The following is a 19,246-nucleotide window of genomic DNA, read 5'->3' as shown; positions in this document are numbered from 1 at the left end:
GAAAAATCATAACTTTGACTAGACAACCTTTGTTGGCAAAGTAATGTCTCTGCTTTTTAATATGCTGTCTAGGTTGGTCATAACTTTTCTTCCAAGGAGCAAGCATCTTTTAATTTCATGGCTGCAGTCACCATCTGCAGTGATGTTGGAGCCCCCCAAAAAATAAAGTCTCTCACTGTTTCCACTGTTTTCCGATCTATTTGCCATGAAGTGATGGGACCGGATGCCATGATCTTAGTTTTTTGAATGATGAGCTTTAAGCCAACTTTTTCTCTCTCCTCTTTATCTTTCATCAAGAGACTCTTTAGTTCTTCTTCGCTTTCTGCCATAGGGGTGGTATCATCTGCATATCTGAAGTTACTGACATTTCTCCCAGCAATCTTGATTTCAGCTTGTGCTTCATCCAGCCCAGCATTTCGCATGATGTACTCTGCATATAAGTTAAATAAGCAGGGTGACAGTATACAGCCTTGAAGTACTCCTTTCCTGATTTGGAACCAGTCTGTTGTTCCATGTCCAGTTCTAACTGTTGCTTCTTGACCTGCATACAGATTTCTCAGAAGGCAGGTCAGGTGGTCTGGTATTCCCATCTTTTTCAGAATTTTCCGGTTTGTTGTGATCCACACAGTCAAAGGCTTTGACATAGTCAATGAAGCAGAAGTAGATGTTTTTCTTGAACTCTCTTGCTTTTTTGATATCTGACATACACAAATAGAAAAATATATACTGATACATGTATTCTTTTTCAGAAACATATCACAGTGCATTTTATTATTGCTTCATTGATAAACAGTTGGACTATTTCCATTGTTTAATTTGTTCAGGGAAAGCTCTACTACAAAACCCTGTGTATTTTAATACAACAGTCTCATACACAATTTAACAGACAATTACAGATGCTTCTATAAAATAGCTGAGTAATAACGTATATGTATTTTAAGTCATAACAAATACTGCCAAGTTGTTTTCTCAAATAGTTACACCAGTTTGTAACCTTTGAGAATATGCTCTTTGCTTCTGCGTTTACCGCACATTGACTGTGCGCTGTATTCGTGTCATGCGCCTTCTTGGAGCTCATTGTCTAGGAGAGACAGGTGTTTGATGCTCAGAGAACTGCACAACCAAAGTTGTAAGTTTTATAAGGTTGCAGGATAAAGTAGAGTGGTGGTTTACAGCAGAGAGCCTAATCTAGACAGGGAGCTTCTGAGGGCGAGAGGAGAACTTGAAGCACTGGTGTTCCATGACTGTGCTGTGGGTGCTTAGTCTTGGTGATTGAGCTCCAGGCTCCTTATCTGTGAAATTGGGTTAATAATTACCTGCCTTACTGTGTCCTTATAAGGGCTTAATTGTATATATATGTATATGTAACTGTGGCGTTGGAGGAGACTCTTGAGAGTCCTTTGGACTGCTAGGAGATCAAACCAGTCAGTCCTAAAGGAAATCAACCCTGATATTCAATGGAAGGACTGATGCTAAAGCTGAGGCTCCAATACTTTGGCCACCTGATGCGAAGAACTGACTCATTGGAAAAGACCCTGATGCTGGGAAAGATTGAGGGCAGGAGGAGACACGGGTTGCAGATGAGATGATTTGATAGCATCACTGACTCAGTGGACATGAATTTGAGGAAACTGGGGGATAGTGGAGGACGGAAGAGCTTGGCGTGCCACAGTCCGTGGGGTCACAAAGAGTGCACACAACTTAGAGACTGAGCAACAATGGTGTATACATGTATTTGTTTTTGTAGGTATATGTACAAGTATGGCACCCCACTCCAGTACTCTTGCCTAGAAAATCCCATGGACGGAGGAGCCTGGTGGGCTGCAGTCCATGGGGTCGCTAAGAGTCGGACACGACTGAGCGACTTCACTTTCACTTTTCACTCTCATGCGTTGGAGGAGGAAATGGCAACCCACTCTAGTGTGCTTGCCTGGAGAATCCCAGGGATGGGGGAGCCTGGTAGGCTGCTGTCTATGGGGTCACACAGAGTCGGACACGACTGAAGCAACTTAGCAGCAGCAGCATGTACAAGTATATGCACATACTTATAGTTACCTGTGCTGTCTGAATATGTGACAGCTATTCGATAGGTATTACTGGAATATGCGTTACTCTGTTTAAATGCTCTGGGTATCGCTTCTCCCCTTTCTTTTCATCACACTCTTCACAGATGACAGCCTGCCTCCTCTTCACAGGGAATGGGCATCATCAGTCAGGGTGCCTTCCCCTTCCCAAGGCCTCGCCTGCCGGACCACCCTGGCCCTGTTGCTGCTTTCCCTGCTGGACAGGAGGCGCTCCTGTGTGTCCACCCACGTGGGTTCTTTGTCCTGTCTCTGCCACAGGTATCAGAAACCTCCATCATGTATTCTCCGACCTGAGTGCATCTTCCTGTGCTGGCATTGAGCACACTCATGTCCACATGCACACACGTCCCTCCTTCACGCGTTCACTGATGCACCTGAGAACCCTGTCTTTAGTGGGAAGACAGAAGGACAGGCGAGCCGTGTGCAGGATGTCCAACGTCGGTCAGCACCGCGAGGAGGATGAGGTCAGGTTCAGAGAGGGCGCTGCTGTCCAGACAGGTGACAAGGGCGGCCCTGCGCCTTCAGTCCTGGCATTCCCGCTGCCGCCTGGCATCTGCTTCCCGCCACCCGCGTTCTGTGTGTCTCCACCGTCGGCCACTCCCTGCTGACCCGGTCTCAGACACCCCCGGGGCCCGCGTGTATGGGCTCTGCTCCTCGGCCGCCTGAGCCTCTGCCTCACCCCCTCCTTCCTAGAGCACAGCACCCGCCCCCCACGCTGCCTATCCTTCCTCCTGGCCCCCCCACTGCCCAGAGTCCCGCAGCGCCTCGGTTTTCTCCCCGCCTCTCTGGACACTCCTCATTCTTCTTGACTGAGTGGTTCGTTCTCTTCCTCCCGGTCTTTTCTGGCTGAGCTTTCAGAGCTTCAGTCCGGGGTATTTTCGCGGTTTGCTTTCCCCTCCTTTCTGGGCTGGCCTTGCTCGTTTCTGTGCATCACTGACTCCCTAGGCTCTTGGGAATCCGGTTCTTGTCTTGAGCGTGGAGCTCTGTCTGCACCCTGAGCGCATCCGAGCCCCCGCGTCTGCCCAGACTGCGGTGCCCCCCGGGGAGACCCTCTGGAGCTGGCCCGCGCTCAGAGTTGTTTCCCTCCTTCCGAATGCTGCTCCGCTTTCTCCGTCAGCTCCATGTCCGCCCTCTCCCCTGAGGGAAGGACCGGCACCTGTCCCCTGGAACGCGACATCCGCTTCTCCGTCAGTCTCTAAGAGAGAGAAACAGAGAAGAAAGGCCTCTGCCCCAGACCACCCTGGCGCCCCGGTTGAGCCCGGGAGCCGCTGGGGTCCAAAAGAGACCCTGGGGAAGGCGCCCGCCTGCCTGTGGCCTCCCGCACAGTAGGCGCTCTGCGGACACTTACTGCGGTCGGTCCCGCCCCCGCCCCGGGTGCTCTGTCCCCAGGCTGGGCGTGTGTCCGTCAGTCCTGCCGCTCCCCGCTCATTCACCACTTCCTCAGGAATGGTCTCTTAGACCAGGACCAGGCATGGTGTCTCAGGACTCCTTACACCGTCGTGCATTTGCTTGTGGGGTGGTTTTCCTGTCTGGATTTCCCGTGTGACCTTGTTGAGTGTGGGGACTGCCTGCTTTGCTCCCTGGGCTGCTTTCATTTTCTAGGGAGCGCCTGGCTGACGGCAGCAACTCAGGAAATGTCTGGGGACGGTATGTGTGAGACCCGAGACCCTCTTCTCTGTCCGCCCCTCTGTTCCAGGGGCCTGTCGGGAAACGTGGCTGGTGGCTCCTGCCGTTTCACGCTTCAGTCCCACGAGGACTTGCTCACATCCAAGTGGAATGTGGAAGGGGAGGAGACAGCGTTCTGATACAGGAAGGGGCTTTTTGGCCCTAAGAAATGCTAATGTTGTTTTCTCAACCTTCTAATTTGTGCTCTATGTCATTCTTTATATAAGAGACTACATTACCAAAAAATAAAAAATGATAGGGACTTCTTTTATGAAGGAGTTTGGCAGTGACTTGAGCTTTGCAAAGGATAGCAATAGATCCGAGGAGCATGGTTCATTTCTTGATGGTACGTGATACTGTAAATCACCGTGCATCACAACGTACCCCACTGTCTCAACGCTCCCGCTTAATTGGGGTGGAAGCGGAAAGATCGCTCCTGGTCTGTATTCCAGGAAGGAACCTCTGGATAGCGTTGCATCAAAGATTTTTACAAGTAAATAATTAATTGGTTTAGAGCAGGCTGACAAACATAATTAAGCAATTTATAGTTGAAATATTCAGTATTTCTCTAATTAGTGACAGAGGAATACCTGAGGCTGTGGTCAGATGAAATACTTCCCAGATGAGTTTTAAGATGAAAGGAAATCCAAAATTTTTCATCATGTATTTCTTTATCATCAGTAATCAGAATTTTAAAGGAAAAGGTTCTTACAGAGTGGCGATTGGGTTACAGTTTATCCAGTTGTCATATATATGCTGTACATTTTCTTTACTGCATCCTAAATTGAACCAGTACATGTTCCACTTTGTAGTATGCCTTATTAATACTATATATTTCACTTTTCTGTTGCTTAGAAACATATTTGGTGATGGAGACTTAGTATAGAGGAGATGAGAGACTAATCTCAGAACTATATAAACACAAGCTTTGTTCATTTCACTTTGTCAGTAGAAATATTCTTAAAATATATTTAAAATTTTTGTAGCCCATTTTTCCAAAATATATTCTTTGAACTATTTATAAGTTCCTATATTTATAATTGCCTTTTAGAAAGTCAGATTGAGTCAGAAGAGAATATAAGTTTATATAGTTCACATATTTTTTAAAGCTATATTTTACTAAAATATCAGCAAAACAAAATATAACCGAGTATAATAAATCCCTTGAAGGGAAACTCAGAAGTTTTTTAATCTGCCAAAAAATTGTCATACCGCACCTCACTGGCTAAGAGGAAAGTGAGTATTATTGTTACAGATGTTTTTTAGCGACACATGCAATACAGATAATTTAAATTGAACTCTGTTTTGTGCCAAGAGTTTGGCACAATTTCAGATAATTACTTAAGGTTATCTCTTCCCCCCACCCAGTTTTGTTGAGCTGTAATTGAAATACGTGACTGTATAGGTCTAAGGTGTGCAGCATAATGGTTTGACTTACCTGTATGATACTGTGAAATGAATATTGCAGTAAGTTTAGTTAACATCCACCATCTCATCGAGGTACACTGAAAAGCTAGAATGTTTCACTCTCAAACCCACCTGAGAAAAGACTTTGGGTGCTGATTTTCTCTTCATTACAGTCAGCTTGTGGTGCAAGCAGGTGCCTTTCCTGAAGGAAACACTGTGCGTGGGTCTCCTTACCAGCTGCTTACCTAACAGCACACCCAGGCTCATAATGGGCTGTGTGGCATGCCTCTCACAACACACAGGATGGCCAGTTCACACAGCCACCTGTTTTGGAGGGTTCAGTTATCCCGAGTGCATTTTCAGTGCTGGGACACTGCAGGGAGATATGCTGGGTGTGAACCAGCCAGTTGTATCTGCCTGCAAAAACACTTCTCACCCAGGAAGAGCTAGAATGTCTCACTCTCAAACCCTCCTAAGAAAACACTTTGGGTGCTGATTCTCTATTTGCTAGTCAGTTCCTGGCGCAAGCAAGTCACTTTCCTGAAGGAAACACTGTGCTTGGATCTCCTTACTATGAGCTCGTCTAATAAAGTCCCTAGGTTTATAATGCATTGTATGGGTATGCCACTCACCACCCAGAGAACCACCAGTTCACACAACTTCCTTTATGGAAAGGTTCAGTTTTTCTCAAGTGTGTATATTCAGTGCTAGACAATGCTGGGTGTGAACCTGCTAATTTGGGTCCGCTGGCCAAAACAGTATTCTCACCCTCTAAATGCCAAAATGTTTCACTCTCAAATTCACCCAAGAAAACACTATGGGTGCTGATTCTCTCTTTACTAGAGTCAGTTCTTGGGAAAGCAAGTGACTTCTCTGCAGGAAAATACTTGATCCCCTTACTAGGAACTCATCTAATAGAACACCTAGGCTCATAAAGAGTTGTATAGTTGTGCCACTCACCCCCCAGAAGACAACCAATTCATACAGCTTCTTTCTTGAAAAGGTTTAGTTCGTCCAGATTGTGTATTTTCAGTCTGGGACATTGCAGAGTAATATGCTGGGGGGGCGGAGCAGGCAATGGCACCCCACTCCAGTACTCTTGCCTGGAAAATCCCATGGATGGAGGAGCCTGGTGGGCTGCAGTCCATGGGGTCGCTAAGAGTCGGACACGACTGAGCAACTTCACTTTCACGCATTGGAGAAGGAAATGGCAACCCACTCCAGTGTTCTTGCCTGGAGAATCCCAGGGACGGGGGAGCCTGGTGGGCTGCCATCTATGGGGTCGCACAGAGTCGGACACGACTGAAGCGACTTAGCAGCAGCAGCATGCTGGGTGGGACTCTATCAGTTGGGGTCTATTGGCACATACATTGTGCTCACCCTGGGAAAGCTAGAATGTTCACCCTCAGACCCACCAAGGAAATCACTTTGGGTGCTGATTCTTCAGTGCAGTCAATTCTTGGTGCAAACTAACAACTTTTCTGAAGGAAACACTTTTCTTGGATCTCCTTACTAGCAGCTCATCTAATAGAACACCTAAATTCCTAGTTCCTAGCAAAAAAGGAAAACTTTTTTTTTTCTTTTGATGAGAACCCTTAGGCTTTACTCTCCCAACAACTCTGCTGTATCAGATAGCAGTGTTGTCTGGAGCATCATGCTGTGCATCACACCCCTGGTACATACTTACCTTAGAGCTGGAAGTTTGTACCTCCTGACCCCCTTCATCCAGCTTCCCCGTCACTTAACCCCTTGCCTCAGGCGACCACAAATCTGATCTCTCTTTTTTTTTTTTAATGAGATGGTGTGTGTGTTTGCGCATTTAGATTTCATGTGTAAGTGACATCATGCAGTATTTGTTTTTCTCTGTCTGACTTATTTCACTTAGCACAGTGCCTTCAGGGTTTGTGTGTGATTTTGCACATGACAGGATATCCTCGTTTTTTATGACTTTATAATACTCCATTGTATACATACTGCAACTGCTTTATTGGCCAATCAGTTCAGTTCAGTTGCTCATTTGTGTCTGACTCTTTGCAACCCCATGGACTGCAGCACGCCAGGCTTCCCTGTCCATCTCCAACTCCCAGAGCTTGCTCAAACTCAAGTCTGTTGAGTCAGTGATTCCATCCAACCACCTCATCCTCTGTTGTCCGCTTCTCCTCCTGCCTTCAATCTTTCCCAGCCTCAGGGTCTTTTCCAGTCCCGCACACTTAGGTTGTTACCATGTCTTGGCTACTGTAAATGATGCAGCAATAAACACGGGGGTGCAGGTATCTTTTCAAGATAGCGTTTTAGTTTCCTTTGGATATGTTCCCAGAAGTGGAATTGCTGGATCATATGGTAGTTTTAACTTTTCAAGGACCTCCATACTGTTTTCCATAATAGCTGTACCAACCCCAACAACTGTGTACAAGGGTTCTCTTTTCCCCACATTCTCACAGTGTTTGTTACCTGTTGTCTTTTTTTGGTGGCCATTTTAACAGGCATGAAATGGTATCTCATTGCGATTTTGATTTGCATTTCTATAATGACAAGTGATGTTGAGCATCTTTTCCATGTTCTTTTTGGCCATTCTTTTATCTTTGGAAAAACGTCTACTCAGGTCTTTTGCTTCTTTGTTAATTGACTTATTATTTTTAGTTTGGTTATTTTTTGCTATTGAGTTGTGTGGGTTCTTTCTATATTTTGGATAGTAACCCCTCATCAGATACATTTGCCAATATGTTTTCCCATTCTGTAGGTTGCCTTTTCGCTTTTTGATTGTTTCTTTGCTGTGCAGAAGCCCTTTAGTTTGATGTCACCGTACTTGCTTGTTATTTTGCTGCTTATGCTCTAGGTGTCATATCGAAAAAATCATCGTCAAGGAGCTCTTCTGTGTTTTCTTCTAGGCGTTTCAGTTTCAGGTCTCACATTTAAGTCTTTAATTTGTTTAGAGTTAATTTTTGTGAGTGGTGAAAATTAAGGTTTCAGTTTTATTCTTTTACACGTGGATGTCCAATTTTCCCAGCACTGTTTATTGAAGAGACTGTCATTTTTATATTGAGTATTTTTGGCTCCCTTGTCAAATATTAGTTACCTGTAAATGCTTAGGCTTATTTATGGGCTCTCAGTTCTTTTCCATTGGTCTGTGTGTCTGTTTTTATGCCAGTACCATACTGGTTTGATTTCTGTAAGTTCATAATGTGGGTCTCATCAGGAATTGTGATGCCTCCCACTTTACTCATCTTTCTCTGTATTGCTTTGGCTTTGGGGGGTGTTTTGTGGCTCCACATAAATTTTCAAATTGTTTTGTCTACTTCTGTGATAAACTCCATTGGAATCTTAATGTGGATTGTGTTGAATCTATAGATGGCTTTTGGTAGTATTGACATTTTAATAATATTAGTTATTCTGTTTATGAACATGGGATTCTTTTCCATTTATTTGTGTCTTTGATTTGTTTCTTCATCTTGTAGTTTTATGAGTAGAGGCTGTTTACCTCCTTAGTTTTAAGCTTACTCCTAAATATCTTATTGTAAATGGAATACATTTTATTTTTTCAGATAATTCACTACTACTGTATAGAAACACTACTGATTTTTGTATGTTAATTTTTTTATCCTGTGACTTCACTGAATTTGTTGATTAGAATTGCTTTTTTGATAGAGTCTTTAGAATTTTGTTTACCTATAAAATGATGTCATCTTCAAACAGAGACAGTTTTACTTCTTCCTGCTCAATTCTGATGCATGTCGTTTGTTTTCTTGTCTGATTGCTCTGACCAGTTCTTCCAGGGCTGGGCTGAATAGAGGTGGAGAGAGTGAGATCCTGCATCCTGTTCCTGAGTTAGGCCCTCTCTTCTTATTCATAACATATTTAGATACAGATTTATTCTTAAATCGTCAACTTTATATTTCCTGTGGTTACCACTTGTGTGGCATTTCCTTTAACTTTGGTAGGAGCGTTAAGACTCTTTTCTTTATAAAACATAAACTTAATTTTTTTTTTTTTTTTTTGCTGTCTGTAGAAAATGCACTTTTTATTTGTTTTTAATTGCTAATTATCACAAACTAACCGCTTAAAAGACAAACATGTTATCTCACAATTTGGGGGGTTAGTGAGTTCACATCCTGCTTTGTGGGTTCTCTGCCCAGGACGCTAGAAACTGAAATCGAGGCGCCAGCTGGGGCCACGATCTCACCTGAGGTTTAGGGTTCTCCTCCTCGTTGACTGGATTGTTGGGAGAATTCAGTTCCTGTGGCTGTGTGACTGACGTCCGTGCTCGCCTCCTGAGTGTCAGCTGGGAGCCATCCGCGAGGCCGCGTGTCCATCTCTGCAGCTAGCAGTTTGCTCCCTTATGGCCAGCAGGAGAGTCTCTGGCTTTGAATTTCTCTGAGTTCTTTGAAGAGCTTACCCAATCAGATCAAGTTCACCCGGGATGATCTGCCCCGTGATTAACTCAAACTACCACTTAGAGCCCTCATTACAGCTGCAGAATCCTTGCTGTCACGTAAGATAACCTGACACGGAGGGGACGGTTCATCACGCTCACAACCCAGCTCACACTCAAGGGGAGAGGTGGGTACACCGCAGACTTGGATGAATTACTGAAAACATCAACAAATCTTGGAGATAATTATTATCTTCAATTGTTACAACTTGTAAATCTTGTTCACCTTCTTAGTGTGGTTTTTTTTACATCTGCAGACATATTCTTATCTGTTCTTATCCAATTTTAAATGCTGTACTGGAAAGAAAAGCACTTAGAAACGTCTTCTACACTCTTGACCTTTGGATCCTTAAAGCAGTAAAGTCTCCCCAGCAGTGCCATCTATCTTTGTTGATGGTGATTTATGGCTTGGAGGGTACAGACATGTCCATTTCAGCATCTGGCATAAAGTGTGCCGCCCGAGCCAGACCACAGGGAGAATGGCCAGTTCTCCCAAGCACAGCCTGTTTCCTGCGGGGTCTCTTATGTAAGGTTGCCACCTATCTTATGTTATCTTATGTCTTCAAAATTATTCAGATGTCTTAAGGTTGCAGATTAGCGGCGCTGTCTGGAAAAAGCTATACAGAACTGAATATTGTATACATAGGTACCTGCTGATCACGCTCAGTACGCCTGTGTGTGTGTGACCAAAAAGGCTTATGTCCATGCGGGGTGCATGTGTAGGTATGTTATACAGCAGTATTTTCATAGAAGCAGTATTGCTGATAAAATAGCCCTTGGGTTTTCTTTGAAACCTAAGACATTTGGTGATGAAATAGTATTGAACTTAGGGATTTTAATAAATTGAAAATTATGTGCCATAATGTAAGCACAGTGAAAAGGGGGGTAAGTTTTTGAACTGTGTGTAAATTTTTAACTGTGTTTACATAGAAAAGAAATTAGAAGGGAACTTTTTGCTCCTATTTGAAGGTAATGTTGGTGGAAAGTTGCCTCTGAGAACTTTATGCACACAGACACCAGTGCTGGTAGCTGAAGACAAGTAAGGGAGAAGGGCTCAGCCTTGTGGTTCATTTTCTTTCGTTCATATTTCTACTGAGAGACTTTTACTGGCTCCTTATTGTTCCACTGTTTTCCTTGTCCATTAAGAATATATTTCCGTATTCTCTCTTCACTGTTGTCTGGTTTAATATAACCAGAAAGACGTCATCAGAGAGACAAGCACTCTCGTTTGCCTTTGTAGCTTTCCACGTCACCCTAAAGATGGACTTGCCACTTTTTCGTCTCACCGTCTGTCTGTAGTCCTCTAATGCAGTAGAGGCAATGTCTTAAGCATTTTCAGATATTTCCCCATCAGCTTTAGGCACTTGGAAGCTTCCAGGTTATCCACATGGCAGCAATGCAGTATCATTCCTCCTAGTAATTCTGATATATTCCTACCTTTTTTCATTGATTTTTAAGAACTATTCCAAGTTTCCTTGATACTGATACACCAACATTTAGAAGGCAACTTTTGGGGGTTAGGGGAAGAACATTGTGACTTTATAGGAGCTCATTTTTCTTGTTTGATAAATAAGGTTTTCTCTTTTTTTACCCCCAAGGCTCAATTACTCAGGAAAAAAAAAATCTTATATGTTTCACATTTTCTACCATAAGATAAAATATGTTTTCCACTTCTATTGTTAACCTGTATGATTTTGACTTGGGGAATGGATGGATTACATTGATAGTCTATTAAATTATAATTAGAAGCAGCTGAGTACACTTAGCTTTTCTGACATTTATAGGAAAGGAAAAAGAGAGTAGAGCTTGGGTGGGAAGTATTTTATCAAAGAGGATAAAATTAGATGCAGGTGTTGTTTTTTTAGTGCTCCCCCGGTTGCCAGGCCCATTCTACTAGCATCTTCTAAAGCAACTTAGGATACCTGAATTTTATTCAGAGTGCCAAGGGAGAAAATGTTCACACATTGCAAATTAGTATCACATACCAAAATTCTACATAACTATTTTACCCATTTATATAATACCCAAAGCTGTGTATGGCAAGTACATGTACACTTTAGTCTGTTGAGACCTTCTTATGCCCTTGGAAGAAAAATGTTTCCATAGAAAGATTGATATATAATAGAAATCACACTTAGAACTGCCAGTTAATACTTTCAGAAGCATCCTGCCTTTTCCATCATCTAGTCTCTCTGCATTTAAATCTTTGAAAGAAGCACTGTGAAATATGTAGTCTTATAAAAATGCATTATAATTACAGAGATGTTTGGGAACATAATATTGCTTCTGTTGGTAAAGGTTTGATCTAATTACCTTGTAACTACCTTATTATAAAAATCTGACCTGTCATCTCATGTGAAGACCATTCATAGGATTAACTGGACCTCTGGGGATCTCAGAGGTAGTACGATTGTTATTTTTGCTTTGTTGTTATTAGCTGAAGATTTAAAGGACCGGACATACTAAAATTTGTTATTTTTCAGTGTGAAAATGTGCCAATCAGGCATTTGTTTTTTTGTGTTTTATTTGTAAATGAGATATTTTAGAGGCAGCAGGAGCCACTTACTCTGTTCATTTCCAAAGCTGTTTAATATAGTGAGGAAACCAAGGCCCAGCAAGGTTAAGTGGCTTCTTCAAGGTCACACAGCCATTACTGCCAAGCCTCATCATCAGGCCTGTTACGAAAGGTGCATATGGATGATGTGAGTGGCACATTAGACGTTTGACGACACTCCCGAGCAGGAAGTAGTTCCTAATATTGAACATAAATCCGGACTTCCTCATGTTAGATACTTGGAAGAGATGGAAACCAGCTGGTGCCTGCAATGCCAGTTCTCATATAGCTTCATTATTTCTTACTATTTAATTACCATTTCTCCTAATCTTCAAGAACGACTTGCCTCCCAGGATTGTGTGTGCTGTTCTTTGGTTTTGTTTTTTAACTACAGCAGTACGGTGTTTCCCAAGGGTGTTGGTTATGTGCTTCCTGGGACCAGCTGACACCGTCTCGCGCCCCCATGGAGCAAGTGACTAGGAATCTCTAGCTGGTGAAATAGCACTTCACTCAGCGCAGGGCCTGTGACCGTGCGGGCCACACACTCACGAAGCAGACCCTGTGGATCTGGGTGTTTTGTCTGCAACGTCCTTCTTTATACATGAACATACCAGACTGTAGGGTTAGATGTTTTGATACACTACAGAAATTAGCTTGTTTTTTTGATCCAACAAGATAATTTTCTGTTCTTTCTCTGTTGATGAGTTTATACTGTGTAATAGTGATAAAAATTTTTCCCAAGATTTCCCAAGGAGGAATGCTGAAATTGCAGAACGTGGAAATAAGAAATGTATGTTCTGCTTGGAGTGGGAGTGTCCAGACTGAGGAGTGATTCCTCCCCAAAATTGGTACTTGATAAACAGTGTCTGCTGTATAATTTGATTTTGGGGCCTTTAGTTTGTAAGAGAATGTTTGACAATGAAAAAAAAAAAGCTGTGCCCATTTTCCAAAACACCTTTGCGTGGAGGCAGGCTGCATCGGCTAGCCTCACCTTAGTGACGCTGCGTGTTCTACCAAGGATGCTGAATTCCACCTAGGTGAGATATTGGTCATCTTGTTACACATAAGTGAGAGAACAATATAATCCGATGTTTGTATATGCGTTTTACAAATACACTGGTTAGCTTTTTGTTACATCTGGTTTTCTTTTTCTGATATGAATAATGTTCAGTGTTTGTTTGAATGTTGAAGGAGGTAGAAAATATGCTCTTAAACAGTATTTGAAGCTTTGCATAAAAAAAGATGAACCCACCTTAAAAATAAAAAAAAGACAATAAAAATTCTGTCCAAATGATCAGGTATATCTGAGTGCTCATTTCTGTCTTTCATGACTTTTTAGATATTTTCAGATATAAGAGGTTAAAATTCTGTTTTATAACATAGTAAAAGTGACTTATCTTTTAAATTTTTTTCATGGAAATCTTTGTTAATAGTAACCCTTTAAAATGATTTAGCTTTATTAGAAACGTACCACATGACAAATAAATGTCCGTCTTTTATTCCTATATATTGCTTTTACGTTTACTTCCCCCAAATCTGGAGCTGAATTGTCTTTTTTCAGAAAAAGATAGGATTTTTGAACAGTAATGCTATTTGACTAGATAATTACTTTAAAAAGATATGTATATTTTAGAATAAGTAAAGAAAAGGTTGTTTTTTAAAAATATATTGGCATTATGTGAGTTCTTGTTTTATAGTGCTAATATAAATTTTACCAGAATTCAAATTTTTATTGCCTTTTTTCTATTCATCCTCTTAAGAGATAGCCGACAGTGCCACCATCAGAACAGACAGGCTCTTCTCATCATAGGTATTGGTTTTTCCGGGGGGGGGGGGGGGGGGGGGGGATTTTTTTTTTTTAACTCAAGGCTGGTTGAAAAACTGTATGTTTAAATAGACATGGAAAAAATATTGGGAGATAACCAATGACATGTTAAAACTGCTTTTGATTTATTTTATGATTGATTGAATCAAATTCATAAAATTCAAAAACATTTTACTAGTTTGGATACTTACATTTGGCCAAGTCCTTCTGTCTAGCTAGCATTATATTGATGCCAGTTCATTGTTAAAATCTTTAACTTGTTGAAAGAAACAGTCCTTGGCCTGATCACATCTTCCATTTTGAGGGCAGTTTTCTCATTGTGCCCTGTTTTTAATATACAATTTATTTTTTAATAATGGAACTTTAAAGGTAAACTGTCAGGTTAATTATAATTATGATGATTTCAGAATCTATATTGAAGCATAAAATTATTCTTTCATGGTCTGATACTTACATGATATGGTATATTTATTTTTGAATGAAAAGAAGCCTGTTCCCCATCTTCCTGTTGACATCAAACGGTCTTCTGATATGCTAATCCAGCGTCAGGGAGAGCACATAGACAGGCTTTATTTGGACTCATTCCAAGTCTGAAAGAAAATTATGTGTCTAAAACTGATTTTGCAGCGTTGCCCTCATAGACTGAAAACTGATGCTGATGCAGGCTGCGGTTAATAAGATTTAACACTGAAACATGATCTGGGAGATTTTTACCATTTTAGTAATAACCCTGATCTGCTTTTTACCTGGTCATCTGATTGTTACTTATTTTTTGTTTTTTTTTTGCTACTGAGGTAGTAGTCACTGAAGTTGCTAATAAGTTCGTTTCTATAGTACGTGTTACGATAAAGACTACCCTGAAGTGGTTTGCTTTTCCTTGAAGAGCTCTCCTTTGGTGCGCTGAGTGCACGTGAGTCAGTAGACCTGATCTGTGCTGAGCACGAGGTAGGCGCGCTGGCAGCTCTCTTTCCCTGCATTGTTTTTCCTTTCAGCCGCCCTCACCTGGTCACAGGGGCAGGGACTGACAGAGTGTGTTGTGTTGGAATCATCTGAAATACCATTTCTCCATATTCAGTTACAAAAAAAATCAAAACAGTTGAACTTTCTAAAATGTCACATCATCATATAAAGTGCATTAAAGCACATGTTTAAATGTTGATGTCTGTGTAAATATTAAAAAGTTAAAATTGTCTGAAAATTTGTTTAAATGCAATACTTTTTCATGTTGGTCATTTACAAATTTTGCTAAGAAACCAGTTGCATTTTTGGTTTTGAAAAATAATTTTTATGTAAAGAATCCTTACAAATCCTATGAAATGAAACTAAGGACTTTGTTCTTGAATTAGCATAATTTTAGTATATTCTTCCAGCACATATAATGCAGAAAAATGGGCACACATTATGTCCCTTGGGTTTTGCAGTTATTCCGTTACGGCCCCTCTACGCATAATGGTGCGGTCTTTCCAGACTAGGCTGCTCACGCTCAGCTTGCTGCCCTGGTCTTCCTCTCATGTTTTGCTCCCATGTTTAGTTTTATTTGTTCAAAGCAAAGTGCAGGTTTGACTTGGAATATGCAGTGGAAATATTCATGAAAGTTTTCATGCAATTCCCTCTTATTTATTTAATTTTTAATAAATTAAGTGATATTTCAAATCACCAAGGGTGGTTCAGTATTTAAAAGGAATTCTACTTCACTAACTTCTGTCAAGAGAAGCCCTGTCTTGTAATGAACATAATTACCTCCAGGTCTCTAGACTTTCTTATTCTGGCTATTCTTAAATTTGACATCCTCCTTTTAGATAAGAAATCACCTTATATGGATGTTAAATTTTTGAAACAGATGGACATCACAGAGATGTAGCCTGATACGGCCTATAATGACTTTAGATACAGTCAGGAGAAATTTAAGGTAGGATATCAGGTACAAATCCTGGTATCATTTCACTATGAAAAATCATTTGTTTTTTAGCTTCTAATAGATGAGAATAGGTGTTTTTCTGACTTAAGTCAGAATCTAGTTTGAAATTTTTTTTAAACTTCTTTCTAATTTTTTAAACAGCATTTTAAGAAACAAAAGAGGCTAATTCCTGAAAGGACCGTTTGGAAATACTTTGTGCAGCTGTGCAGTGCGTTGGAGCACATGCATTCTCGACGAGTCATGCACCGGGGTGAGTCCAGGCTTGTGAAGCTTTTCATGTTGTTGTAAAGGTCACAGGGCACTAGGCAGTTTACGAATAAATTCCTTCCAGCCATTGTGTTATCATGCTTTCCTAGGTGATTTATTTCCAAATTATAAACTTATTAATACTAGAATGATAAGCCTTTAAGTAAAGCCGTACTTGGTTTTAAATAAGAATGAGAATTAGTTATTTTTCTATTTAACTTTTTTTTACTGATTATGTTGATAAAAGTTAAAAAAAATAGATGCAAGAAAGCAGTTGAATATGCATAAGTAAGAGTTGTTTTTTTTTTTAGTGAACAGTATACCTTATAGCTACTTAGATTTTTAATGTTCAGCATTCACTCGTAATATATTCATGATTCTCAGTCAAACGGTCAGACCAAGTGTATGAAGGTTACATCACTGAGGCATGGACCCCTTCATTTTGGGATGTAAGAAATTTCAGTACAGTTGACATAAGCAATTAAAATAACATCATCTAAGTAATTATCTGCATCTGTTTTGATTTTATATTTTATGTAAACATGTCAGTAAATTACTATTTAGTAGGATGTTTAAAACTGGTAGAGGGCACGCATTTATTTTGTGCTTTGAATTTCACAGAAGTTCATTTGAAAATGGAAAAAATGCATTTTAAATGAAAATTAATAGTGCTTATCATCCTGTATTGATGATTGTCTATCAAAGGACCGACAACTCAGAAATACTAGGATATGTGAACATTACTCAAAATAAATAACTGGTTCAGAATTCAAACTGACTTTTTAACATATATTTAAAGTTCTACAATGAGAAGTATCTTTAATCCCTTGAATATACCTACATTGACAACATTTTTCACCCAGTGCCTTTTAATTCACAGATATAAAACCAGCTAATGTGTTCATTACGGCTACTGGGGTGGTCAAGCTTGGAGACCTTGGGCTTGGCCGTTTTTTCAGCTCCAAAACCACAGCTGCACATTCTTTAGGTAAGAGACACAATATAATTTCAGTTATCTATCCGCTTCCCTCCACCCCACCCACGTGATTAAAATATAAGGGACATACGAATTATATGCCAGCTCTTACCGTCTAAATACTAATCAACATTTTAAACATCCTCAGGTCCTGAGCTGAAACCTATCGGGTAAAATGCGTCCATTCATGTGAGAGTTGGACACTTCTCTTTGACCATCAGGCGGTCACTTAGTAAAAGAAAATGCCAGTGAAAAAGTCTAGTTTTAACTGTTGCCATGGACCCTCCCTTTTATTTTATGTTTGATAATATTAAGACAGTATGAAGAATGAACCATATCTTAAAGACCTCACCTGACCATTTAAAAATGTTAGAGTCGTTTGCAAATTTATTCAAGTAGCGTACATGGTTGTGATTACTCAGGGGGGACCTACAGATGATTTGTGGCTCAGGAGGAAATACTCCCCTAAAGTGTAAAAGTACAAGTAGAAGACACTTGTAATTTACCGATTCTAGAGCAGATAACATACCAGTGTCCTTTGTACCTAAAACAGAACTGAAGGTAGCTAGTCCAACTTTACCTTGATGTAAACTGGTTTTCCATTAACATAGCAATTACTGGGAAGAAATAATTTTTAGATTGAATAACTTAAAGGGAATGATAAGAGTTTCTCCTAAAAGTTTTCAAATCATAGTTTCCTTGTAACATAAGACAAAATGGTAACCATCAAATAAGAATTAAGATAAAAGTAATTTGGCTTTAATTTAATGATACCTCATCTTTGGTGTCATAATTTCATTGAAAACAATTGATTTTTTAAAATTAAGTTATTGTTTTTAAGTGAGAAATAAAAATTAAATGGTCTAATGAGGAATGAATTTCACTAAATGACAAAATAATGAAACGAGCCAAATTAGGTGACTAGACATTTTTAAAGCTTTCTCACTTTTGTCGCTGAGGCTCTGTGAGGCCTTGAACCTGTCGCTTGATTCTCCTGCGTCCAGGATGGCCCTGAGGAAAGATAACCCATGTTGCCTTTGTTCCTCACCTGAACGGAATGTCCTAACAGCACTCTCTCAGTAATCTGTTATACTTAAAACTGCTGGGTCAGCATCGCACGCACGCACGACTGCACGTGCCCTTAGCTCCTGCACAGGCATGTGCGCTGTGTGCATGCCGCTCTGCACACGCGTGTGTGCTGTGCATGCTGTTTTGCGGCTGTCACTCTGCACGTGCCGTAGTTGCCTGACCCTGAAGATCCAGCATTATTACGTGAAACCAGTTTTGGTTTCACAGAGCTTACCAGTTTTGGAAGTGTACTCCTTTAGCTTGCCTGCCACTGCTGCTTACAGGTGTTCTCAATGGGGTTTACAAATGTATATGCATCTCTAGGTTAAGGTGATGTATTATTCCAAAGTATGTGATTATACAGAGCAAAATTTTAATAGAATAATTAAGAATTGCTAATGTCAGTTTTTATCTAAACCAATTAACTTAGGGTCATGTAGTTGTATGTAGTTCATGTGTGTGTGCACATGTGCGTGCGCACACACACACACACACACACACACACATGAATTGGGGATGCCCATAATCATAAAACACTCTGAGGCACACCTGAGGCACAGCCAGTGAGGAAGTAGCAATGAGACTGATTACTTTGACGAATGAATCAATAGGAAAATAATTTCTTTCCCAAGTATTTTTGTTTTCCACGTTATTTTGAGACAAATATTCTTAACATAAGAAAATATCTTGTGTTTCTGCCTGTCTTTTCTGTGAAGTAGAAATTTTGATGGTTTGAAACTGAAGTTCACTAAGCAAAGTATGTTGAATATCAAGAATTAAAGTTTGAACTCTAGCCCAACAAGGTGTTTGGACCCAATAAAAATCTTATGTAGAAGGATCAGGAAAAATTCTTTGCTAACAAAAAATATGTATAAAATAACAAGGATAGAAATTGTGACACAGACTTAGACAAGTTGACCTTAATTTTTGCTTTTAAAAAATTATTGCCCTCCTGTGTTATTGACTTATACTTTTGTTTTTAAGAACAAATTTGAAAGATTGTTTTAAAAATAAATACTAAGGATATATGATACAGCACAGGAAAATTTAGCCATTATTTTGTAATAACTTTAG

The 19,246-nt window shown here is 40.4% G+C and overlaps 1 protein-coding gene across 4 annotated transcripts in view; it reads left to right on the top strand.

Annotated features, from left to right (window-relative positions):
• NEK7 (NIMA related kinase 7) overlaps positions 1–19,246 on the top strand; it is a 139,091-nt gene that overhangs the window by 85,888 nt on the left and 33,957 nt on the right. For 3 of the 4 annotated variants that reach the window (XM_044942637.2, XM_025285312.3, XM_025285311.3), the window contains 2 exons: positions 16,024–16,132; positions 17,009–17,116. The exons of the other annotated variant lie outside the window; for it this stretch is intronic. In XM_044942637.2, coding sequence (XP_044798572.1) covers positions 16,024–16,132; positions 17,009–17,116 — 217 coding nt within the window. The remainder of the gene's footprint in view (positions 1–16,023; positions 16,133–17,008; positions 17,117–19,246) is intronic. 4 annotated transcript variants of the gene reach the window in all.

The sequence above is a fragment of the Bubalus bubalis genome, chromosome 5, assembly GCF_019923935.1.
Source record: "Bubalus bubalis isolate 160015118507 breed Murrah chromosome 5, NDDB_SH_1, whole genome shotgun sequence".
Taxonomy (NCBI): domain Eukaryota; kingdom Metazoa; phylum Chordata; class Mammalia; order Artiodactyla; family Bovidae; genus Bubalus; species Bubalus bubalis.
The sequence above is the reverse complement of the archived record's forward strand: the minus strand, read 5'-3'. Positions and strand labels throughout refer to the sequence as shown.